A 27,078-nucleotide genomic window follows, 5' to 3' on the forward strand; every position below is an offset into this window, starting at 1 on the left:
ACTTTATCAATCGCCCATCATCCAAGATGACAACTTTATCTCTTGGAGGAGTTATGGCTTCAAGCTGGTTGAAACTCGGAAGCAATACCTAAAAAAAGAAAAGTGGGAATCCACATAGGTGTATATGCAATTGCTGTAGCCTCAATAGCTCATTGGACTTTAACCTTGTCATCAAATGTTTATTTTACTAGCTCAACAATGTGGACATTATCCACATCATTTTTGAACTTTGAATGGAGGAGTCCTTAGAAAACAGAGCGAATTTTTCAAAACAGAAGTTACTAAACAGGCAGGAGGAAGAAGATGAAAGAAACTGAAAGAGCATACATATGTTTCCAGCTTCTTTAATGGCTAAGATGATCTTCACTTGATCCAAGTATCATCACATCTACTTGCTTTATTGCCTTCACCGAGCTCTCGTGATCGTTCAAATCTCACTGCATAGATCACAACTATATGTTATGGCCGACTACATATTTTGTTAACCTTTTATTTTACAATGAATTTCAATTAGTCAAGGATTTTATATGTTATGGCATAACCTTTTATTTTACCTTATATTTCACTTGATTTAGAATTTTATATGTTATGGTCTACTGCAACAAAATAAAAAAAAAAAAGTTATTTTATAATCCAATTATTTTATATAATTTTACTCTTATTAAAATTATAGTTAATTAAGAGAATAAGAATTTTAAATTTATAAATACTTTAAAATCACTTGGTCAACTATTTTATATGTTATGGCCTACCGCAAATCTTGTAGATAACCAAAAAAAATAATTATATTATATTTATATAATCATAATGTTATTAAAATTCTAGTTAATTAAGAGAATAAGAATTTTAAATTTATATAAATTTTAAAATTAATTTAAATAATAAAAAATAATATAATTGTAAATAATATAAATAGCAAAGAGTAATTTTGACAATCAATTATTCCTCCTCCCATTACAACTCTTTTATATATTATAAATTATAGACATAGATTAAAAAATTAGAATAAAGTAAATATCTAAAACAATTAAAAAAATAAATTAGTGAAAGTGAGATTCGGTGTTTAAAGTTTTTTTTTACTAATTTTATTATAACAAATTAAATTTTTTAATGAATTAATAATACTTATAGGATTAAAATTATAGAATTACTATATTAAGAATTATAATAAGATTTTTTTGTATAAGTAGAATTATTATTAAAATTTAATTTATATTAATTATTGTAATGTTAAAAATTGAAATTATTTAAGGATTTAGTGATAGATATTCTATCGCGAAAAGTTATAATTAGCCTCTCGTTGCTAAATGTATTAGCAATGTAAGTTTTGACTCTAAACTTTATTAGCGAATACCATGGATTAGCAATAGTTCATTGCTGCTAATATATATTATTAGTAATGAATTCAGATATCTATCACCATAAATACATTTTTATCAGTATTTTTGTAAATAATATAAATAGTGAAATGTGTTTTTGTCAAACCCAATGTCCTCCATTCACACATTTATATAAAGGCCAAATACATTATTACATACCTAAACTATTTAGGTTTTGCCTACTGCACATCCGAACTAATTTTGTAACCTATTGAACACCTAAACTTAGAAAAATCATTAATTAAGCATAAACTTATACAGTCAACATGAGCATGAAATCACACAAGAGAAAACAAGTGAGTGAATTGTTTGCTCTTTATGTGGCACTTGTAACATTCTTTTTGCTCCTCTTCAAAAACCACTATTGTGCAAAATCCCGCAATTACACAGATCGTTAATAAGTAATAGAGTAGTGAATAAAATATCATTCCCATGAGATATCTTGTTAGAGTACCAAACTATACAACAATTATAATTATCTAGACTATTGAATTCGAAGAAGAATTTGTAAACTAAACTACTTATGGCTAGAAAGTAAATGAGAGCATATTGATTAAACTGAAAATATTAATAAGTAAAAGAATTTCAGAATTAGGGGTTTACACTTTAATCAATCACAAATTTAATCTAACCTATTCAATAATTTGAGAATTATTACTTTGAAGGAAATTAATCCTAAGTTGCCTCAAGTCTTCTCTCAAGGCACTCATATTATATCTTAATCAACTCAAACCCTACTTTCATGGTAATTAAATCAATTAAGATCCATTAAGTTCTTTAACTAATTGTTAGTTTTACATAGAATCTTAGTCTATCTTGTTATTCCACTATTAATTTTCATCTTTCAGCCATTCAATTAATATCTAGAATCAATACTAAGTAGGTACCAACACATAGCATACATTGAGAACACAGAAATTGAGTTAAATAAAAAAATCCCAAATTTATTGAAATAGAATTAAATTAAATCCATAACTGAATTGAAAGTGCTACATCTCTAATTCTAGAATAAAGAAAACTATGCACTTATGGTGAATTCTACAATCAAAATTAAAATAAGAAAATAAAAAAAAAACATATCAGAAGAAATAAAATGAAGAAACTCAGAATGAGAATTTTGTAGCTATGAACTTTTGGAACTTTGACTGAGAATCTCTTCCAAAAATCTTGCCAATGATCTCTCCCGAGGTGGAATTGCTATGCTTGAATGTAAATGTCACGACTCGATCCCATGGGCTTGACCGACACTAGGACCTGGGCTGGCATTAAGCCCCCAAAGCCCGCAGTAAGCCTTACTATTCCCCAAATCCATAACTAGGGCTCAAAACTGAGGCACAACATGCAAATAAAATAAAATAAAATAATATATTATATTTTTATTCGGATCAATCCAACTCGATAACCATAAAAAACTAAAGCCAGGGATGTCCAGCTCAACTCATATACCATTATTTACACACTAGTTAGATATCATAAAAATTTTTATTTATTAATATCAAAAACTTAAATTAACATTGTTCTTAATAAAATCCATGCTACTGCTAACACATGTGAAGTTCTAGACTTCAAATTTAGAAAATAATAATACAAATAACTAATTGTTAACAAACCTGCAAGGAATGAAGCAGGTTACTCAGAAAAAAGAACTCCTCCTGTACTTTATATCTCACTTTGATCTTTTTAATCTTGTCTTATTCTTAGCTATTCGGTTTTTTTTTTAATTCATCTCTTTTATCTTGCCCAAAATAGAACCTTGATTACTTTATTTCTTAGCTCCACTCTTCTTCTTGACTTGACAGCTATGCTAGATAACTGTACTTTTCAATGTCTCTGCTAAGTCATCTTCACTTTTGTACTACTCAGAATTGGTTTTTTGACTATTTGATTAGCACTTCTACTTGCATTCGAATTTCTTTCTTGTTACATGTGAAACCAACTATCCAAATTTCCATTTCCATATTTCCTTGTATCTACTGATATTCTATGACTTATTTTTGCTGACTTGTAGTCATTGTCCTTTTCTCTGCTTAACTACAAACTACCCTCTAATACTTCAAGGATGAAATCTATAGAGATTCTATTTTCTTATATCCACTCAATTAGTCAAAACTTATGATACTGGGTACCATAACCCATCATTCAATTCACTGGCTTTTCATCCATCATGAGTCAATCACTTATAGTTCCTACAATGAAACTTATACCCACTTCAGGATACTTGAGCCAACTACTCTCTACCACACTTTACAGTCCCATTTGGGACATTATTCTTTAGGTCACCATCGCTAGTAGTAATCTTCTGTTTTCCTGAAAGCATAGGATCATACCCTACATCATAATTGACTACAACATGGTACTGCATCTACCACCTTGCCAAAACCATGTTAGATCATTTACTCTCTTATCATACTGCAACTCTTTAAATTATCATTTCATAGGCTATGAATTTTATTCCTAGTCTCCGCTCTTCTTTAGGTAATAAGGTTGTCCTTGGCATTTTGCTGACACACTAGGGATATACTATTATTTCTAAGCTTTAGGCAAAACATCTCTTGCAATGCCAAAACTGTTCAAGACCCCATATTGGAGACCAGATGATCCCACTAAGTAGGTGTCGTCATTACACTGCAACTATTCCAAAAACCTCTAGTCTCATGCCACTTATGCTATAACTCTGCGCTTAAGTTAAGACAACTGAGTCACTGACTCTAGTTATCACCCAACTGCGACCTTTGATATTTTATCTCTAGGGTCTTAAGCTGCTAACTAGGAGTCCCAAACTCTTGCAGAAATAGAACTATATTCTGACATAACTATACCAAAACAGAGGCTGTCTGCAACCACCCTCATCATGGTACACCACGGGGAAGCACGCAGTTCTATACAATAATCCATGTCGGTACTGTAATTTGCAGCTTGCAGCACAAACATCAAGAATATTACATAGTTATTACGGTACATCCCAAAAGACCAATTTCCCAATCTTTTATCTCTCTCAGATTTCCTGATACTATAATTTTCTCTGATTGGGCTATCCACTGACGCCTGCCAGCAGTGATACTCTCACTCCCATCTAGGGCAGCTATACTGTCAAAAGTCACCTTTATATCCTCGTACCTTACACTAGATAGGCACACCACTTAAACCCATACTGACTGAAACATAGCATTTCTTGGAGTTTGTATCTCCATGGTAAACCTCAACACGTCTGCTAACACCATGTACTCCACGAAAACTATGACACTAAACTGAAGCACTCTTAATTACCCAAGGAATAATGCAGAATCTAGAAATAAGGAATTGCAAAAAAAGACAAAATAGGATCTTATACTCCGCATGTGACTGCTAATAAAAGCCTTTTTTTACATTCCCAAATATAATCTTTCCCAAGAATTTGGAGCCTAAGGTCTAATACCAATTTTGTCACAATCCAATCCCACTTGCCGGACTGGCACTAAGACTTAGGCCGACATAAAGCTCCCAATGCCCGTAATAAGGCTTACTATTCGCCAAATCCATAACCAAGGCCCAAAACTGAGGCCGAACATGCAAATAAAATAACATAATATATTATATTTTTATTCAGGTTAACCCAACCCGATAACCATAAAAACTAATGCCAAGGGAGCCTAGCTCAACCTTGATACCATCATTTACAAACTAGTTAGATATTATAAAAATTTTCATTTATTAATACCAAAAACTTAAATTAACACCGTCCCTGATAAAATCCATGCTACTGCTAACACATGCGGAGTTCTAGACTTCAAATTTAGAAAATTATGATTCTTGTTGCAATAGATTTATAACCTTGTTAAGGACAGCGGGACAAAATTGTTTGAGTGATTTTTGTATATTGTTAGTTTTAGGGACTAAAACATAATTTTTTAATTTTGAGACAATTGCCTGGTTTGGAGGGCTCAGGAGGAGCCATGTGATCTTGATGGGATATAGATGTGGGAATTGTGATTTAGAAGTGTTATTTGAACTCTTTTGCAGGTTGGCTAGGTCCTAGATATAGGGAAAACTCTGTCAAATTTTTGACATAAATTAGGGTGTATTTTATCTCTTTAAAGTCCTATTTTGAGCTAATACTAATGATAATATAATTGTTTAGGAGATCAGGGTCAGTCATCTTCCTCCACCCAACCGCTACAGTAGTCACCAGTTAACCAGTGAGTAGATATTGATTTTATTTATAGTTTTAATATTATTATATATTCAAGGCATGCTTATGCATCACTTATAAATATATGTACATAGTTAATTATTAGGCACTCCATACCGTGTTGCATATATAATTGATGACTTGCTGTATATGTTACTTTATGGCAATTTGGAGCTGCGTGCATGAGTTTGGTGTATGTGGTATGTATATGGATATGAGTAGGACGGGTGACGCAACTGGAGCTTAACTCGCTGGGACCCGATCCTTATTATGGATAAGTCATGGTAAGCACGGCTCGAGTTGATCTCGCTGACCCCCGCATTTGAATATTAAGAGAAAGTTTGGCTTTGAGTTGATCTCGCTGGTAGAGGTTGGAACTAAGAGAGCTGTATAAGAGATCAGCTCCCATATATATATGTGTGTGAGTATGAATTTGACATACGGGTGTGAGAGTGTTCCAAATTGCCTTTGGGATGATTATGACTTGACTTGTTTGAATTGTGTGAAAAAATTGCATTTCATTTTCAAGGATGCATTATGTTTAGATAGTTATAAAAGTTATATGTAAAATCAATATCTTACTCTATGAGTCGAACGCTCACTCCTGTTCACCTTATTTTTTTCAGGTTACAGGAAGGCTTTTCTTTTTTTGAGTTTAACCTACTTCCTTCCTCGCAGGTCCATTAGTTGCTACATCAATATTTTACATTGTTAATTTGAACTTTAGGAATTTCGCATATGCTAGGATTATCTTATTTGGTTTGGGAATGGTAAAAGATTGTTATTTTGAAATTGTAAACTTAATATTATGCATGTATGTTGAATGGAATAGATAATTATGATGGATAAGGGAGCTTTAGACTTCATTGATTGATTGAGGATTGTAAGGGTGAACTGAGCTCTCCAAATTTGTATATTTTGTGATTACATGTCGGATGAGTTGAGAACTCCCTGTTGGATGGTCCAGATTATGGCCGGACTGTATCTGATCGATTTCTTAAAATTAGACTCAAATATCGGCTTTATGGTTAGGTTAAAAAATAGTTAGGCTTACTATAGGTTTTGGGGGACTCATGCTGACCCAAGTTCTAGTGCCGGTCTGGTCCCATAATTTGGGTCATGACAATAAAAGAATCAATCTCCACTTTATTCCTGACTTCTTATATTTATATATGGTGTAAAAGTATTCAATTCAGAGTTCTAGTAGCCTTAGAAGTCCTTTCAGGTCGAGTAAAAAGGAAGAAAAGTCGAATTGGGATTCTTTGCTAATAACCATTACACGACCCATGTAGTATTACAATTCTTTGCTAATGAATTTGGACAACAAGTCTGTCTAGGTTCATTTCTAGAATTTCAAAAAAGAAAAAAAAAACAAATAGCCAGCCGACCCCCCCCCCCCTCTCCTTCACACATCTCTCTTTCCCTTTTCTTTATACTTTCCGACCGTTGAGGGGTCAACCACCACTGAGCGGCGACCAAGCGGCTTCAAGTGACGCCGGCAAGCCACCAGCCGGCCGGTAGCACTGCTAGACGCGGTAGTAAGAGAGGGAGAAGAGAGAGAAACGCACACAGTAGGCAGCGGCTTTTCGCTGCGATTCAGGCTTCATCCGACGTCCGATCGAGGCGATTCAAGTGGCGTTGGAAAGCTTGTTCCGAGAGCTTTCTTTTGATACCCATTTTGCAACATTTGGTGGTCGGATAAGCGACATATGGAGAAAAGAAGTTTCAGGTTTTTCAAACTTTTTCGTTAAATCTAGGACGATTCGACAGTTGGATCGACGATCCAAGACCACTTATGGACTCAGGAAGAGGAGAGGAACATTATGGTATGATCAGATTTGGCTGATATTGCCGGCGACCGACAGTCAGCCGCCGTGCGCTGTGATTCCAACGGTGGCTCCGGCGAGCTTTGGAGATGATTCAACTTCCAGAGGCTTCCTCATAAATTTTTGAAACTTTTGAGACACAAATAAATTTCGGGTAAGATTATTTTCATTATTTCTCAGTCTGTGGAGCATAAATGCAATGTTTCTTAAACAGGAAAAATTAGAGAAAAATTCTAAGAAAAATATATGATGAAAGTAAAATTGTTTGGAGATATTCTATGGTGTTTGTTGAATTTTTGAGTGATTGTAAAATATTTTTGAAAAATATAGATAGATTTTAGTTAGATTTTTAGCATATGAGTATATAAGATTATCTGGAATTATGATATTTAAATTTTATATGATTGGTTGAAGCTTGAGAATAGAGATTTAAATATGTGAATATTAAATTGGGTTGAATTAAAAATATATTAGTTGTTGGAAACTTATGGAATTGACTAATATTCTTGAATAAAATATTCATGGGTGATTAGAAAATTACAATTCCTTTTGCAATAGCTTTATAACTTTATTAAGGACCGCGGGATAAAATTTTATAATTTTTAAAGCTTGTTTGAATGAATTTTTACAAAATATCAATTATAGGGACTAAAACGTAATTTTTAAAGTTTATGACTATTGTCTGATTTGGAGGGCTCAGAAGGGGCCATATAATGTTGATGAGATGTGATTGTGAAAATTGAGAATTTAGAAATGTTATTTGAATCTTTTTGCAGATTGGGTAAGTCCTAGGTATGGGAGAAACTTTGTCAAATTTTCGACATAAATTAGGTTTGCCTCTTTAAATTTATTTTTATTTGAATTAGCGCTAATAAATTCATAATAAAATTATGTAGGTAATCAGGGTCAACCATATTTCTTCACCCAACCTCTATAATCGTCTCTGGTGAATTGTGAGTAAAATATTAATTTTAATTATAATTTCAATATTATCATATGTTCAAGCATGCCCATGCATCATTTATAAATATGTATTTATGTAGTTAAACACTAAGCACGTTTTATAATACATTCTTAATTGATGAAGTGTCATGGTTATTATTTATGGTAATTTGGAGTAGTGTGTGTGCGTGTGGTGTGTGGTATGAGATATGAATAGGATAGGTAGATACGGCTTAAGAGACATTCGCTGGGATCCAGTCCTTTATGGATAAGTAGGGGTAGGCATGGCTTGAGAGACACTTGTTGGCCCTAACATTTAGTTTGTTAAGCAAAAGTCCAGCTTATGAGACACTCGCTGGCATAGAATGGATTAAGAGAACTGTATAGGGGGATCAGCTTCCATATATGTACTGTTTGAACAGTATTGAGTATGTGAGTGCTCCAAATTGCCTTTTTACTGTTATGATGTGATTTGTATGAAAATTATAATGATGTTGCATTCCACTCCTTAGGATGCATTAGCTTTAAATAGCTATAGAAATTGTGGTTAAAATTTGTATTTTACTCTCTAAGTCGAATGTTCACTCCTGTTCACCCTATTTTTTTCCAAGCTACAAGAGGAGACCTTTTTTCAGAATAACCTACTTATTTTCTCACAGATTATCAATAATTACTTAATTGTATTATTATTCTCTAAATTTATAATTTAAAACTCCGCATGTATTAGCAGTAGTATTAATCTTGTTAGGGACTGTATGAATTTAAGTTTTATATTAATAAATGAACAATTTTTATGATTTTTAAATAGTTTGTAAATGATATAACAGGGTTGAATTGGGTTCCTCTAATTTTAGTTTCTAATAATTATTGAGTTAAGCTGACCAGAAATAAAATTACAATAGTTTAATTTAAATTATTTTATATGCATGTTTGGCCTAAATTGTGAGCCTGGTCATGGGTTTGGGAACAGTAAGGTTTACTACGGGCATCAGAGGCTTTATGCCGGCCTAGGTTCTAGTGCCGGTCTGGCCCATGGGATTGGGTCATGACACAATCTATGATCAACTTGCTGTTCTTCAATCTCTAATTTCTACTGATAAAAAAAAATCTCCAATTTTTGAAAATGTGTTGATCCTTTCACTCGTGCATTAGAAGCTCACAATGCTCCTATCTCTTATGATGACTTGTATGCTCTACTCTTGAGCAAAGAAGCTCAATTAAAAATAGAAAGCCTCAATATGAAGACCACTGTTCCACCTACTACCTAGGTTGCACGAGAGGGCATGGTGGTTGTTCAAATCTAGGGGGGGCCGTGGGAGAGGTCACCCTCAAGGGTTTTACACCCAATCGGCTTTTGCTTCTTATACTATGATATGTTATAATTGTAATGGTATTAAACATATTGCTCGTCAATGCCCTTCTCCAAAAAAAGACTCCATACCACAACAATCCACCTACTTTTGAGAGTCTACACAAGAAGGTATTAGAAGATCCCTATACTTTTGAAAGTCTGAAGGAGCTTCAGAGAGTGACAACATCTCCTAAATTGTGTTAAAAGTTTTTTTTAAAAAAACCTTTAATATTTTATCTCAGTGGATAAAATTTGAAACTTTTGAGCATGTTGATATACATCAAAGCCAATCAACAAGTCTTTGTCAAGGAGATCTACGCCAATTACCTTTGTCTAGATAATACAATAAGGAAAAAACTGTATCCCAATGGATTTTTTTGTAATAAGATTAGTCCTGAATACTTTTTCATCTGCTGCACGAAAATATCCGGAATGAGGAACCCAAACTTTTTTAGAAAGAACTGCAGTGTTCATCATGCTTTTATGAGCATCAGTATCAATGAATCTAATGACAGAAATATGTTGCTCATATTTTGATGGAAGAACATGGATCTGGACTAAAGGAATTGGAGTAACTGGCTAAGCTTAAGAGCATAAAGAAGCGGCATGAATATTCAAAAATTCTATATCAGAGACACCGGTACCAGTATCATCAGATGATGTAGATTCTGGTTTAGTAATTTGAAGAGCAAAGATAGTCTCTTTGTCTGCTTCATCTTGTTTTGAGAATAGGGATTCAATGACCGCATCTTCTAGATCTAAATGAGTGCTATGATAGATTTGTTGAATCATTTTTGCTGTTTTCTTCAAGTTTTGAGGACATTCTTTAGAGAAATGACCTTTCTTTTCACAGATAAAACATTTGTTTGATTTTGTTTTACCTCGAACAGGTTTGTTCTTGAAGAGCCGAAAAGATTTCTTTTTGGGGCCTTTCTTTGGCTTGTGCATATACTTCTTTTGATGAAATTTCTCTCATTTTTCCAGACACAATTTCTGTTTGCATTTGATCTGAAAATGAGACTTGTTGCAGGCTTTCTGTAAAGACTTAGTCATGTTTATGAATTCTTTGAATAACTTTCTAAGCTCACATAGTTTGTTAAGAGTGAATAGAGTCATCAGGTGAATTTCTCTAATAGAGATTCGTGTTAGATCCCTGCCAATCGCTTGAATTATTCTTACAAATTAGACTGTATCTACTCAGAGAGAGAGGCAATATATGTGCTTTTGAGATTAACATCATTCAGTCCACCAAACTTATAAAAGAGCTGGGACATGCACTGATAGTGGAACTCAAGATCTTTCCTTTTAAGCAACAACACTTCATTTCAAAAAAAGTCTTGCCTCTTTGTTGTTTTGCAGGTCTATGTTACTAAGGAACTCTGAAAGGATAGTTCCTAGAAAAGTTCGAGTGTCTGGCATTAGGTAAAATTGAAGCTGCCTGTAATGCCCCCAAAAAAGAAAACCAATCTCGGAGTGATCCAATCATTCTAGCAATAAATTTTCGAAGAACTGTCGATAAATAGGCATCAGGCTTGGTCATTTGTAGAATCCAGGCTCCAAATTCAAGCATCCTTTCTCTCCATTTTGATAGAGGAACATCATTAAGTGTGAACCAAGGTCCACTAGTTGGATGAGTATAAGATCCTGCCTATGAAGTTTGGCCAAGATATGTTTCTTCTTCCATAGTTTCTCTAAGGATTTCATTTACAGTAGACCCAGTGAAAGTAACCATGAGAAGATTGATAATGTCTATCAGGTTTGCTTCAGGGTCAGAATCAGAATATTATTCTGTCTCAGATTATGGTATTTGGATGGTCATCTAAGGAGGTAGGTCTCGAGGATACATAGGCGCTTTTATTTTTATAGTCTTTTGGCAAAGGCTTTTCTTTGTCCATTGATTCAGAAGAAGAAATGCTTTTTGATGGTCGAAATTGTGACTGAAAAGGATGAAAATATAGTTGTTTAGGTGTGAAAGTTTCCTAGAATAGTTTAGGAGGTGTATTAAAAATAGAAGGTCTAAAAGACATAAATGGTTTAGGCTAATAAGAAGATAATCTGTAAGATGAAAACATATTAACAACAAGTGTATGGGTTTGTTTGTGATAGGCTAGGTCTGTTTCTATTTGAACTATCTGATATTTCAATTTTTTGATTTCTGACTCCTTTTGCATAAAGTCTTGTCCAAATCTTTTTTTCTATGAATCATAGCTCTGAGTTGTTTGTCAAGCTAACTGATCTGAGATTGGAGGTTCACATATAATTAATGAACCTAGGTTCACAGAGTATCAACCTTGGTTTCTGTCAGTTGAGTTTGACTAATAACCACCAAGTCAATCTTTGAATTAATCTTCTCAAGAAAATTATTTTGAACCTTGGCATTTAAAGTCTGCCAATTCAGCACTTCTTCTGCTTGGGATAGAGGCTTTGACTGCCCTTTCGAATTAATAGTGGATAACTGGACAAAAGGACGAGAAACCAACTTCTGAATGGGATCAATGTTGTGGCGTAATGGAGGAAAATTTTCTTTAAAGTCTTCTTGAGAAAACATCATACAAGGAAAAACTAAAGGAAGTGAGTAATTTCCTGCTTATTCTCCTTTTCTTTTTATTTCCTCAAAATCTCCAAAGTCATTTCATAAATTGGCAAAGGATTACGCCATTGTGTTTCCTTGCTGATGCCAATCCATAGGCCAAAATCTGGAGAAGAATTTCTTCGTAGTTTGTAGGTTTTATATGAAGATAATCTTTTTAGCACTATTCGTCTTTGTGGTGGCACTCATCATATTCTTCAATTTCATGGATGCAGTTGTAACTTTTATCACACATTCCCAATCCAGAGACATCCCAGATGAAATGTCCATTGATTTTATCAATGTAAACAGGTGTTCCATTTGTCATAAATGCATGCATAGGAATCTTGTCTCTCTTTTTTATGACAAGAGAGATCATCATAGTGTGAGACTGCTGATGAAGACTCAAAAGAGTTTTTTGGAGCTTTGAACACCATTTTAATAGTTTCATCAAATTGTCTACGAAACGAAGGTTCTGTGGCTTGTACAGGATGGGAATTATTATGGAGCTTCTCATAGTTGATCAACCATTCCATGGGGATTAGCTTTACAAACTCATCTTTGAATAACTATCACGGAATTTGAACAATTGTGGGAGTGGACTCTATATCTGAAAGTCTATACAGAGTATCTGAAGAGACTCCTAGTTAGGACAAATCAACAGCATGATTTTGGAGGCAATAAATGATTTGGTGGTGCAGAGTTGCTGCCATGGATGATACCATCTGTTTAGCTTCAACTAGCTGAACTTGAACTTTTAGGGCTGTGAGAAGATTTGAATCTTACAGAGACATGTTGGGAAAAAAGGTAAGTACCACACTCCTAGCATGGAGAGTAGAGATGCAAGTACCAATCACAGCGCGTTCATACTTGAGAAATCTGGTATCCAATAAAGAGAGTCTAGCAGTAACCGGTAGTCTTCTTCGTCTGTGTAAGGTGAGGACTATTCTAACCGCTCCAAAGTGCAGATGAGAATACCCTTGTCTTTTCCACTGAAGTATAAAAGGAGAAAGAATCTCTAGAATGACATATTGTTCAACAGTACTGTCAGAGTGACATATTGTTCAACAGGAGTGGATCTTAGAGCACAATGGTCAAGACAAGAAGTCTATACATATTCTTTGATAATAAATCTTTTTAAAGAGATAAGAGAGCGAATATTTCTAGTAAGGGAACTAGATCTTCTGTATATATTATAAAGGCTTAAAAGAAGAAAAAGAGATTCTTCCACTTGTGCACCTTTAGGGATGTGAGAGATTTCAACAAGATTATCTATTTTAGAGGACAAAGTTGTTCTACAAGAAGGGGATAGAGAAAAAGAAGAGGTAAGATTAACTAAGCAAGTAGAAGGTGAATGCTCAAATACTAGAGTTAAAGCTGGTTGAGGTGTGACACAAGACATAGCTGGAAGGTTCTCCCCACTCATCTCAAATTAAACCATATTCATATCCTCCTCTTGAAAATAACATGGCTCTGATACCATAGCTGGCCGAGAGCCCCCAAACCTTAGTTAAGCATAATAATACTAATGCGGTGCCAAGACACAACAAGGCACTATGGCCAAATAAATCTCAAAGCTTTACCCTTTTGTATTATTATATAGAACTAGATTAGGAGGACCATAGTAATGAATCAATGAACTAACACTTTCTGATATACAGGATCTACTAAGAGTTGCAAGTGCAAAGCATACTCATACCTTAATAGAGGATTATATGAATAAAATAGAATTTTTTATTTTCAGGAGAGGGAGACAAATTTAGAAAACCATAAGATAAAGAAGCTGAAATGTTCTTTCTTAGTAAGTCTTGTTCTAAATGAAACCAAAGCTCCCCTTATATAAGAAAAGGGTTGAAACTATTACAATCACTTTTTCATACAAACACATGTCTACCTAATAGTTAGATAAGTACATCTAATAAGATAGGATATGAATATGGTTTAATTTGAGATGAGTAGGAAGAACCTTTCACCTATGTCTTGTGTCACACCTCAACTAACTTTAACTCTAGTATCTGAGCCTTCACCTTCTACTAGCTTAGTTAATCTTACCTCTTTTCTTTCTCTATCCCCTTCTTGTAGAAGAACTTTATCCTCTAAAATAGATACTTTTGTTGAAATCTCTCACATCCTCAAAGGTGCTCAAGTGGAAGAATCTCTTTTTCCCCTTTTAAGCCCTTATAATATATACAGAAGATCTAGTTCCCTTATCAAAAATATCTACTCTCTTATCTCTTCAAGAAGATCTATTACCAAAGAATATGTACAGACTTCTCACCTTGACTATTGTGCTCTCAGATCCACTACTATTGAACAATATATCGCTATAGAGATTCCTTCTCCTTTTATCCTTTAGTGGAAAAGACAAAGGTACTCTCATTTGCACTTTGACACGATCAGAATAGTCTTTACCCTAAATGAACAAAGAAGACTACCAATTACTGCCAAACTCTCTTTATTGGATACCAGATTCCTCAAGTATGAACACGCTGTGATTGATACTTGCATCTCCACTCTCCATACTGAGAGTGTGGTACTTAACTTTTTCCCTAATTACGACATGTCTCTGCAAGATCTAAATCTTCTCACAGCCCTAAAAAGTTCAAGTTTAGCTAGTTGGAGCTGAACAGATGATATTCTCTATAACAGTAATTCTACACCACCAAATCATTTATTGCCTCCAAGATTATGCTGTTGATTTATCCTAACCAAGAGTCTCTTTAGATGCTCTGTATATCCTTTCAGATACAGAGCCACTCTCATAATTGTTCAAATTCTGTGGCAATTATCTAGAGATAAGTTAATAAAACTAATCCCCACGAAATGACTGACTAATTATGAGAAGCTCCATAATAATTCACATCCTGTATAGGCCACAGAACCTTCATTCCATAGATAATCTGATGGAACTATTACAACGGTATTCAAAGCTCCAAGAAGCTTTTTTAAGTCTTTATAAGCAGTCTTTCACGCTACGATGATCTCTCCTGTCACAAAAAGAGAGACAAAATTCCTATGCATGCATTTATGACTAATGAAACACTTGCTTACACTGATAAAATCAATGGACATTTCATCTGGGATGTCCTTGGATTGAGGATGTGTGATGAAGGTTGCAACTGCATCTATGAAATTGAAGAATATGATGAGTGTCACCACAAAAGATGAATAGTGCCAAAAAGATTCTGTTCACGTAAAACCTATAAACCACAAAGAGATTCTTCTCCAGATTTCGGCCTATGGATTGGCATCAGTAAATAAACATAACGGCGTAATCCTTTGCCAATTTATGAAATGGCTTTAAAAATGTTTAGGAAAGAAAAAAAAAAAAAGAAAAATAAGTAGGAAATTGCTCTACCTCTTACACTTCCTTTAGTTTTTCCTTGCATAATGTTCCCTCAAGAAGACTTTGAAGCAAATTTTTCTCCTTTACGCTAAAACATTGATCCCATCTAGAAGTTAGCTTCTCGTCCTTTTATATTATTATCTACTAATAATTCAGAAGGCCAGTCAAAGCCTCTATCCCAAGTAAAAGAAATATTAAATTGGCAAACTTTAAATACCAAGACCCAAAATAGTTTTCTTAAGAAGATTGATTAAAAGATTGACTTGGTAGTCAGTCAAACTCAATTGATAAAAACCAAGGTTGATACTCTGTCAACCTAAGCTCATCAATTATATGTGAGCCTCCAATCTCAGATTAGTCAGCTTGACAAACAATTCAGAGCCATGATTCATCAAAAAAAATTTGGACAAGATTTCATGCAAAAGGAGTCAAAAATCAAAAAATTGAAATTTCAGATTACTCAAATAAAAGTAGACCTCGCCTATCACAAATAAACCCAAACACCTATTGATAATCTGTTTTCATCTTATAGACTATCTTCTTATCAGCCTAAACCATCCATGTCTTTTGGACCTTGTATTTTTAATACACCTCTTAAACTATTTCAAGAAGCTTTCACACCAAAACAATCATCTTTTCACCATTTCCAGTTACAATCCCAACTATCAAAAAACATTTCTTCTTCTGAATCAATAGAGAAAGAAAAACCTTTGCCAAAATACTACAAAAATAAAAAGCCTATGTATCCTCAAGACCCACGTCCTCAAATGACCATCCAAACACCACAATCTGAAATAAAAGAATCTTCTGAATCTTCAAATAAAGAATATTCTGATTCTGACCCTGAAGCAAACCTGACAGACATTACCAATCTTCTCATGGCTACTTCTACTGGGTCTAATGCAAATGAAATCCTTAAAGAAACTATGAAAGAAGAAACATATCATGACCAAACTTCACAGGCAGGATCTTATACTCGTCCAACTAGTGGATCTTGGTTCACACTTGATGATGTTCCTCCATCAAAATAGAGAGAGGATGCTTGAATTTGGAGCCTGGATTGATCTACAGATGACCAGGCCTAATGCCCATTTATCGACAATTCTTTGAGAATTTGCTGCTAGAATGATTGGATTATTCTGAGATTGGTTCTCTTTCTTGGGACATTACAGGCAACTTTAATTTTACCAAATGCTAAACACTCAAACTTTCTTAGGAACTATACATTCAGAGATCCTTGGTAACATAGACTTGCAGAAAAAAAAAAAAAAAAGAGGCAAGACTTTTTTAACTCTATCCACTCTTGACAAACTATGTAAGCATAGAAAGTTGTTCAAAGAAGTCATACAGAAAGCCTACAATAAGTCCCATCTTTAGATCAAATGCAAAAAGAAAGCTTGTGTCCGCAAAAACAAGAAATTTCATCAAAGTATATGCATAAGCCAGAGAAAGGCCCAAAAAAGAAATCTTTTCAATTCTTCAAGAAGAAACCCGTTTGAGACAAAACAAAATCAAATAGATATTTTATCTGTGGAAAGAAAGGCCATTTCTCCAAAGAATGTCTTCAAAATCCAAAAAAAGCAGTAAAATGATTCAACAAATCTAGCAGAGCACTTATTTAGATTTGAAAGACGCAGACATTGAATCCCTATTCTCATAACAAGAAGAAGCCAACAAAGAGACTATCTTTGCTCTTGAAATTGCTAAACCATAATCTACATCATCCGATGATACTGATATGAATGTCTCTAATATAGAATTTCTGAATATTCATACCACTTCTTTATGCTCTTCAACTCAACTAGCTACTCCAATTCCTTTAGTCCATATCCATGTTCTTCCATCAAAATATGAGCGACCTATTTCTGTCATTGGATTCATTGATATTGATGCTCATAAAAGCATGATAAACCCTGCAATTCTTCCTAAAGAAGCCTTGGTTCCTTATTTCGAATATTTTTGTGCAGAAGATGGAAAGGTATTCAGGATTGATCTTATTATAAAAAAACCTATTGAGATATAGTTTTTCCTTGACTGTATTATCTGGACAAAGGTAATCGACACAAATTTTCCTGACAAAGACTTATTAATTGGCTTTGATGTGTATCAACAAGCTCAAAAGCTTTAAATTTTGCCCACTAGGATAAAATATAAAAGGTTTTTACCACAATTCAGAAGATGTTTTCACTTTTTAAAGCTCCTCCAGACTTTCAAAAATATAGGGATCTTCTAATGCCTTCTAGTGCGAACTCTCATGCAAATTTTTTTCATCCTACACCATCATGGAGAAATGAAAAGTCCTTTATTAAACTTCTCTTTAAGCTTAATGAAGACATTAATCCCACAAAGGCAACCCATCCTGAAATGACTCCTTCATATCTCTCTTTAGCCTAGCAAGAATGCCAACAGCTCCTTCACTAAGACCTCATTGAACCCACAAACTCAGCAAGGGCATGTCAGGCCTTCTATGTAGGAAAAAGATCAGAAAAAATCATAGAAGAAAAAAAAGGCTCAGGATTAATTATAAGCCTTTAAATCATTTTTTGAGAGATGACAAATTTCCTTTGCTCAAAATCGACTCTCTGTTCACTCATCTCTAGGAAGCTCACATCTTTTCAAAGTTTGATCTTAAAATAGGATTTTGACAATTGGGTATTGACCCAAAAGATTGATACAAAACAACTTTTTACATTCAAAATGTCCAGTACTAATAGACTGTTATGCCATTTGGGCTCAAGGTCGCCACCTCTCTATTTCAAAGGGCCATGATTTGTATTTTTGAACCCATCTTACCTAGTGCCTTGTTCTACATTGATGATATCTTGTTATTCTCAAAAGATGTAGCAGCCCATAAGAAACTTCTGGCCCAATTTCAAGCTCTAGTCCAAAAGTATGGGATCATATTGTCTTAAAAAAAGTCACTTGGCTCAAACCAATATTGAATTTCTAAGAATGCAATTTAAAAATGGAAAATACCACCTTAGGTCCCACATTGCTCAAGAGTTCTTAAAGTTTCCACCACCTTAGATCCCACATTGCTCAAGAGTTCTTAAAGTTTCCACATAAAGATCTGACTACCAAATAAATCCAACAGTTTATTAGAATTGTCAACTATCTGAGAGACTTTATTCTACATGTGTCTAGATACACTTTTCTCCTATAAAAAATGCTGAAAAAATAAGCCCTTCCTTGGAGCATTGCGCAAAGGACAACCGTCCAAAAATTAAAAAAAAAATTCGCATAGGATCCACCCCCCTTAAAGATCTCTAGCACAGGAAAAAGGATCTTACAGACTGATGCTAGTAATGAATATTGGGGAGCTGTTCTTCTCGAAGAAATAGGAGGAAACCAACATAGCTACGGTCATGTAAGTGGACAATTCAAAGACTCTGAAAAATACTACCATACAATCTACAAAGAAATCCTGACAATCAAAAATGGAATAAAAAAAATTTAAATTTCATCTTATGGGGCCACGCTTCCTGATCATCATGGAAAACTTATCCTTTCCCAATGTACTAGACTTTAAAAATAAGAGTCTTCCTGAACCACATCTTTTGAGATTAAAAAATTGATTTTCCAAATATGAGTTTACTATCTAGCATATAAAAGGAGACCTCAACTTGATTTCTGGTCTCCTTATCAGACTACTTTGTATCCAACTTCTTACTTTTCTTTACTTAATTCCTCTCATCTTCATGGCCAACTCTTTCAAATCCTCCTACTTTAAAACTCCTTCATTCTTAATTCCTGCACTAGAAAGTTTTTCACCATGATGCAATGCATCAATGACACTCAGCTAGATCACTGAATTTGCAAAGAACCATCTCTTTCATTTCCAAAACCTTGCCAATGTCCTCGGACAAAAGCTAAAAACACACTCTATGTTCCGTCCAGATACTTCATTTCTAACTACATTTTGTCTAGACCTCCAAGGAGATTTACTCTATAAGGAAATTTTGCTTTTATTGTGCATGGTCACTCTGCACGCCATCGCCTTTGAAGTTCCTAACCTAGGGCTCTATGATTTCCTCGGAGACATAAAAAATCAACAGAGCCTAATATGGAGCTTCCCTAAATGGTTTGCCCATACTTCATTGTACCGTAAAAACCTAAGGACAGCCAGTGAGAACTATAGTCTTCATCTTAAGCCTCCATCAGAAGCTAAAGCAGCCTGCTCTCTGTTCATTCTACACAGGCCATTTTTCAGAAATTCAGCGAGACTGTTATTGACTCAAAACCAATTCTATGAATAGAAGACCTATTCCAAAATTGTCAAGACAAAACAGAGCCCTGCATTGCAAAAAGAAATTACTGTTCATCATTGTGAAATTAACAACTACAAGCCCAAGGTTCAGATTGTGACTTCCACCTCAATTAGTCCAAAGGCCCAACTAGAAAAAGTTCTAAATCTTCTTCCTGATTATACTAATCCAATCTGCCAAGATTCTCAAGACCTCACCAAGGTAGACAAAGAGAAAGCCATTAAAAGTACATCTGTTCCTAAATAGAAAAATAGTCCATGTCCCTGGTACAAGAGTCTATATAATAAGAAATATGATTCTGATGACTCGAACTATTATAATTATAATCTAAGTCCAAGTCAGAACTCCTTGTGAATTGACAGCAAACTGTCCCCCTAAAGCTAGAAAAAATATACATTTGTATAATTAATTTTATTCAGATAAGTTATTTATCTTCATGTATGACTTAGGTATGACGCATGTGCCTACCTAGCTAATTCATATCTTGTTAGATGTACTTACCTAACTATTAGGTAAACATGTATCTGTATGGAAAAGTGATTGTAATAGTTCCAGCTCTCTTCCCATATAAAGAAAGCTTTGATTTCATTCAAAATAAGACTTACCAAAAAATAACATTGCAGCTTCTTCATCTTATGGCTTTCTAAATTTCTCTCCCTCTCCTGAAAATAAAAAATTTTATCTTATTCATATAATCCTCTACTAAGGCATGAGTATGCTCTGCACTTGCCACTCTCAATAGATTTTGTGCACCAAAAAGTGCTAATTCATTAATCCATTATTATGGTTCTCTGAATCTAATTCTATATAATAATACAAAAGGGGAAAGTCTTGAGATTTATTTGGCCATGGTAGCTTGTATCTCGACACCACGTGAATATTATTATGCGTAACAAAGGTTTGGGGGCTCTTGGCCAGCTATGAAGCTACTTGTAATTTCCCAAGAAAGAGAACCAATCTCATAGTGATCCACTCATTCTAACAACAAATTCTCAAAGAATTGTCGATAAATGGGCATCAAGCCTAGTTATCTGTATATCAATCTAGGCTCCAAAATTGACTTGGTGATTAGTCAAACTCAACTGACAGAAATCAAAGTTGATACTCTGTCAACCTAAGTTCATCAATTATATGTGAACCTCCAATTTCAAATCAATCAGCTTAACAAAGAACTCAAAGCCATGATTCATCAAAAGAGATTCGAACAAGACTTCATGCAAAAAGAGCCAGATATCAAAAAATTGAAATCTCAGACTGCTCAAATAAAAGCAGACCTAGCCTATCACAAACAAATCCATACACATGTTGATAATCTATTTTCATCTGCTCAATTATGTACACATCGAGTTGTATGCAAATTGTGAAAATTATTCACTCAAAAAACAAAGAACTCGGGAAAACAAATAATAAAGAACCCAGACAACCCAAATTTAATGAATTAAAATTAAATCATTAATTTTATTCTTCAATTTTTTGAAAAGATTTCAAAATAATATTATATTATTTTTATAGGTTTTTGATAGTCATGTGACCGCATATAACTGACTTAGACTTAATTGAATTAAAATTAAATTATATAAAATTTATTTAATCTATTTTAATAATTGATTAGAAAAAAAAATGAAAAGATTTTTTTACTATTGTGTAATAGTTAACGGGCAATCTTCTGCCACCCAAAAAAATTGTAATAATTTGAAGATATTTAAGATCATTAAGCCTTAGTTTTTCAAAAAATAAAATTTATATTCAGTTGACCAAAATAGTTAATAATATATATTTTTCAATTACTTAATTAGTACAATATTGAATTATCATAATCACTTATATATAATTAATAAATTTTAACGTATTTATAATTGAAATTTTAAAATTATAAATCTAATTAAAAATATATAGTGATTATATATATATATAGTTGAATAGAGAAAGTTGATTCATTAATAAAAAAGAGACAAAGAAATAACTAAGTACAAAACTCAAGTCCAGCTTATTCCAATACAAAATCCACTAAATAATCAAAGCCCAGGCCCTAAACACTCTGCAGAAACCGCACAATAGGAGAATTCTCACCCACAGAAAGAAAAGGGATGAAATCTCATTTTTTGCCCCTGCACTTTTTGCTCATTTTCAATTTTATTCATTTTAAAATTTTTTTCTTCCAATTAACTCAAAGTTTTAAATTTAAGCTCGAATTAATCTCATTATGAAAGTAATTAATCTCATTATGAAAGTAATTAACTCATATTTTTTAATTAATTAATATTAAAAGATATTTAAAAAAAAATCAATTTATGCACTACTTACATAAAACATAGACTAATTTAAAGACCAAATCAAAAGATTTGAGCAAATGAAACCAAAAACTTAAAAAAAAAAAATGGACATGAGCAAAAATTTCAGTCCAAAAGAAAAGCGGCCATCTTTTGATAAAGTGGATTTCTATTTTCTACTCTTTTAATAAGGAAATTAATCATAATCACTCAAATTAATTTATCCCATTTATTTAAAATACAACTAAAAATTTATTTAAACGTGTACTTGTTAACGTATGCATAAATCATCTCTAAAGGGGAATTTGAAAGATTAAAGCTTAACCAAGGAAAATCTCCACTCAAGACCATCTTAAAATTGTCAAGAGGAAAATTAGGTGTTGGAGTTCTCCACGTGGATTGTTCAACAAAGTCAATACTTGACCATCACAAGCCATGGCCGTTGATGAAATAACCTAAGTTCTTCTAACCTTGCTAATTCCAACTCTAATGATGACGCATTGAAAATTTGCTTAATTTCACCGAATAAGAGCTCAAAATTTTTATTGGCCAATTCTTGATACCAAGTTCGAGTATCGTAAAGGTAAAAGCAATAGACAAAGACAAACAATTGAATAAATTGTGAAATTAACCAATAAATATAAATGTTACATTGCAGATGTAAATATGCAGCTGTACTAAGTTAAAGATTTTCCAATCTCTCACTTTTTAAAACATGATATGACACGAGAAATGAGATGCCATTCTTAGTTAATGACATAGGGCTCAAAATGCAAATATGGGAGCAAATGTGTTTTCTATGCTAACATTGTGAAATTTTTGCACCATTGCCTAAGCATAATTTGGAAAACAAGAAACTGCCATACCTCATCTTCCGTAGTCTTACTTTAGAGGCTTCAAACCCTGCAAAAGTTTTATAAAATTACATCTTTTTTGCCTTAAAAAAGAAGAGGGGAGGGGGAACATGACTGTAGATAGTAAATGCTAATAATAATTTAGAATGCACATAAAAGAAATTGACACCATATAGAGTACCGCATTACAGCACAAAGAAATCAAAATTCATTGATGTACAGATACTTGATGGTTGTCAAAGAAATACATAATGATGTCACAGAAGGTAAAGTGTAAAACATAAGTTTCATCACAAAAAAAAAAAAAAAAAAATGAAGAGACTTTTAGATTTTTTTTTTTAATTTTTCTCCTTTTCTGATACTCTATTTTCAAAAGAAACAACAAATAAATTCACAACAGAAACCTCATCAACATAAAGTTACTTAATGATAGGAATCAATAAATGTGTTAAAAAGAAAATAAAAAGAAAAGTGCCATAGAAGGATTTTAGAAGCTAGGAACGTAGAAATAATTCCATGGCAAGTCTTCGTCCAAGCAAAAATGATTCTTTCTTGTTCGAATAAAGTATGCAGGCACATATATGCCATTTAAATACTTTTTCATTCTCAGATAAGAATAAAAGCATCTAAATCTCATTGTTATAATTGTTTTTCTATTTTTTTTACTGTGCATCAAGATTCTGTTTTATGCTAATATTTGTCAAAAAGAAAGATAAACAAATTTTGATAGAACCAACTTCTGCACCAGCCATTTGCTCATTTTTATGATTCTCTATTGTTGCAATTCCCCTCCTATACTTCTTATGATGATAACCCGAGGTCAAGTTAGATTATTTTGTTCAATATGGGTGCTCTAAAATTTTGTACCACAGCACAAGAATTTGTGTAATTTTCTCTTATATTCAACTACAAATAGAAAATTATGAAAGTTTTGTAGATTCAAATATTTTCATAGTTTTACATACTGAAAGAAGACTAATATTTTTCAATATAATTTGAACACTAGAAAATATTTTCCAATTGATTTCTAGTATTGCAATAAAACAACAAAAGTCATTTGCTCATAAAATGCATTCCCTAGAAAATATTTATCTGACAAGTTATTTTTTGCAAATTTCTCTCTATTGCTTTCTATATATTGTCCTTTGCTTGATTCTACATGGGATGGTTCACATCTAAGATAATTCAAAGAAAATAGGACTCCTTTAAGTCCACAACACCATGTTTCTAATTTGCTATGAAATATTTATAGCTTCTAAGTATCCTAATCAAATCATTCTTTGATCACAATAACCAAGTGTTTCTGGGCTAAAAAAGCAACCTGATGCTATCAAAAACAAATATTGCTCTCAATAAGAAACTCTCACGTGTCTTCTCATCTACTCTAATACCAGCATTTTTTTTTTTTTGTAATAGTAAGCGAGCTTTAAAATGTAAAGCTAATCTAGCCAACTTGTCATTTACTACCTGAAAAAAGGGTTAAGTGTCGTGTGTTCAACTCGTGCATCTGTTGGTAGCTACAAAGCCTGCATTTGGTATTAGGCAACAGAAAGAAGAGCGTCACTTCATGGACTTATGATAGGGACAAGAAGGGGCCCAAACCTTTCAAGTTTTATTCCAAAAGAACTTACTGAAATAACAAAGAAAGAGGAATTGTGCTGGAAACTATGCAATTGGAATGGCCTGTAGCAAAAGACGAAAATGAGGACTCGTGGGCTGAGGTGGTTATACCAGAAGAATCAATTCCAGAATTTAAGGAGACGAGCAGAAAGAATGGGGTATCTTTGGCTAATAGAATTTGTGAGGGCAATGGAATTTTCTCTATACAGGATATCAATCCTGGGGGCTGGTTTCCAACCATTATCTATTTTCTTTTCTTATTTATTTTACTGTTTGTTTAATCTTCCATTGAAACTGGACTATCCATTGATTGTAATATTTGTTCTGTAATTATTTTGCTGAATCAACACAATCATTTCCAGCGTTCTGTTTCATTTCTCAATCCATTGTTTAGTTCATTTACTCTTTTCTCTACCAATTTATAAGCAGACTTGATTTGAAACACAAAACTAAAAAGGCTACCTTTTACTAAGAATAAGTTGAAGTTATTTGGAAAACTATAAATAAAAAAAAAAATATTGCTCTCAATAAGAAACTCTCCACGTATCTTCTCATCTACTCTAATACCAACATTTTTTTTTTTTGTAATATTAAGTAAGCTTTAAAATGTATAGGTAGTCTAGCCAACTTGCCATTTCCTACCTGAAAAAAGGGTTAAGTGTTGTGTATTCAACTCGTGCATCTGTTGGTAGCTTCAAAGTCTACATTTGGTATTAGACAACAAGAAGAAGAGCCTCACCTCATGGATTTATAAGCAGACTTGATTCGAAACACAAAACTGAAAAAGGCTGCCTTTGACTAAGAATAAGTTGAAGCATGCCAAATTCAGATAAGCTTGATATGTTAAGTATAAAGAAAGCTAAGTTTAGGTAGACTTCTGCAATTTCATCTGTTTGAAGCAATTCATTTCCTTGGACATAGCAAAGTATGTAAACCATTTTTAATTGAAGATGCTTTTATTTCTCCTACTAAAACTAGATAGTAATAGTACAGTATGCAACCACTGCAATTGTTCCTATCATAAGCCTTAAGTATTACTACCTTGGAAGTCCTCAATTCATTCACTGCCATGCGAAGAGAGTCATCAGATAATATCAACCGTGATAGTGCCCCTGTGCTTAACCTGTGGTAGTGGGCTTATTTAAATTAAGTCATCCATCAAACTCAATAAACAATTGAGTTCAAAGCATAAATAGAAAAAGAAGTTTCTTTCTAATCAAACAAAACCAGGAATAGGACTGATAAATGGATAAATAATTTTCAAAAGAGAAAAAAAAAATCAATTTTACCTTACAAATGGTAGTTTGTGTAAGAGGGGAAGAAAGAAAATCTTAATTGGTTCAGGCATGATATGTAAGCCAATAAAGAAAAGTACTTGTTGATAGTGAAAACTGAGGTAATATACCAAAGACTTGCAATGCAAACATAAAGATAACAGAATTTGAATCATAGAAATTTCAAGATCATTTACCCCAGAAATTTTGCTGCATCTGATATAGAACCCTCAACAGCAAATACTAGATCCAGCAACGCTTGCATTCCCTACAGTATAAAGTTTTCTAATCTTCCTCATGCTTTGTCAATAAAAAACGCATTCTAAATGGAAAACGAAGAAAAGAAAAAAAGGGAACACATAGTACCAAAATAAACTTAGGATTGTTAGGCCCTATTTGAGGACCGCAATCTGACCCTCTAAACGTCGACTTAGGAGGAAGAATTTGAAGAAGCTCAGGAGGCGGCGAATATGCATCAAGATCCAGAGTGTTCCTGACTAACTCAAAGTAGTACAGTAGGAGAAAACTAAACTATTGTTCATATTATTATTACAAAAATTAAGAAAAAAAAGCAATAAATACCTCTGACGGCTAAAAGCGTGCGCAGGCGTCTTAAAGCTGAAGCACGATTCTTGTGCTGTGAACGGTCCTCAACAGCCTGTATTATTTCATTTAGACAAAAGAACAAACATGTAGCATGCGATATGAATATTGGGATTTTGCAATCCACAAAGAGTGGTAAAATAAAACCCAGACCTGAGAAATAATACCGGTGGGGATGTGTTTGAGGCGGACGGCGGACTCGCGCTTGTTGCGGTGCTGACCACCAGGGCCCGACGCCTTGAATGTGTCCATCACGCACTGTTTCATGAGTTCCTCGTCAGTTAATTCCAAGTATTTGCTTCCAATTATATTACTAGCAGCGCTGTGAGTAAAACAACACAGTTGGAATTCTGGGCGCATGCTTGTTATCGTTGTCATATTTGTATTGTTACAGAAGAAACTGCGACTGTAATGGGCCACAATACAGCCATTACTTGTGCTTCTGCTTATGCTTTTGCTTGCAAATCTAAGAAGAGAATTGGATTTCCATGCCAGCTGAGTTGCCATTGACATCTTGTGGAAAGTGTTCCCAAATATTCCGACCAAGGGAATTATATTTGTGGAGGTATCTCCCGAGTGTTCATTAGGTTGGATTTAGCTCAATTTTAATT

General features: G+C 33.6%; 1 protein-coding gene across 12 annotated transcripts; it reads right to left on the minus strand.

Moving 5' to 3' along the window:
* Positions 1-239: 239 nt before the first annotated feature.
* Positions 240-27,078, minus strand: LOC110667087 (uncharacterized). 12 transcript variants are annotated; one of them, XM_021827815.2, is made up of 7 exons: positions 26,621-27,078; positions 26,447-26,522; positions 26,231-26,361; positions 26,062-26,132; positions 25,632-25,713; positions 22,983-23,019; positions 240-437 (listed from the first exon to the last, which is right to left on the minus strand). In XM_021827815.2, the coding sequence occupies exons 1-6, from the start codon at positions 26,978-26,980 to the stop codon at positions 22,999-23,001; spliced, it is 741 nt and encodes a 246-aa protein (XP_021683507.2). In that variant the 5' UTR covers positions 26,981-27,078; the 3' UTR covers positions 240-437; positions 22,983-22,998. The 12 variants fall into 12 exon arrangements, with proteins under 12 accessions (XP_021683507.2, XP_021683505.2, XP_058007499.1 ...); XM_021827813.2 differs by lacking the exon at positions 240-437 and adding an exon at positions 1,462-1,761; XM_021827816.2 differs by lacking the exon at positions 240-437 and adding an exon at positions 2,298-2,638.

Source organism: Hevea brasiliensis, chromosome 8 (genome assembly GCF_030052815.1).
Source record: "Hevea brasiliensis isolate MT/VB/25A 57/8 chromosome 8, ASM3005281v1, whole genome shotgun sequence".
In the NCBI taxonomy this organism is placed as follows: domain Eukaryota; kingdom Viridiplantae; phylum Streptophyta; class Magnoliopsida; order Malpighiales; family Euphorbiaceae; genus Hevea; species Hevea brasiliensis.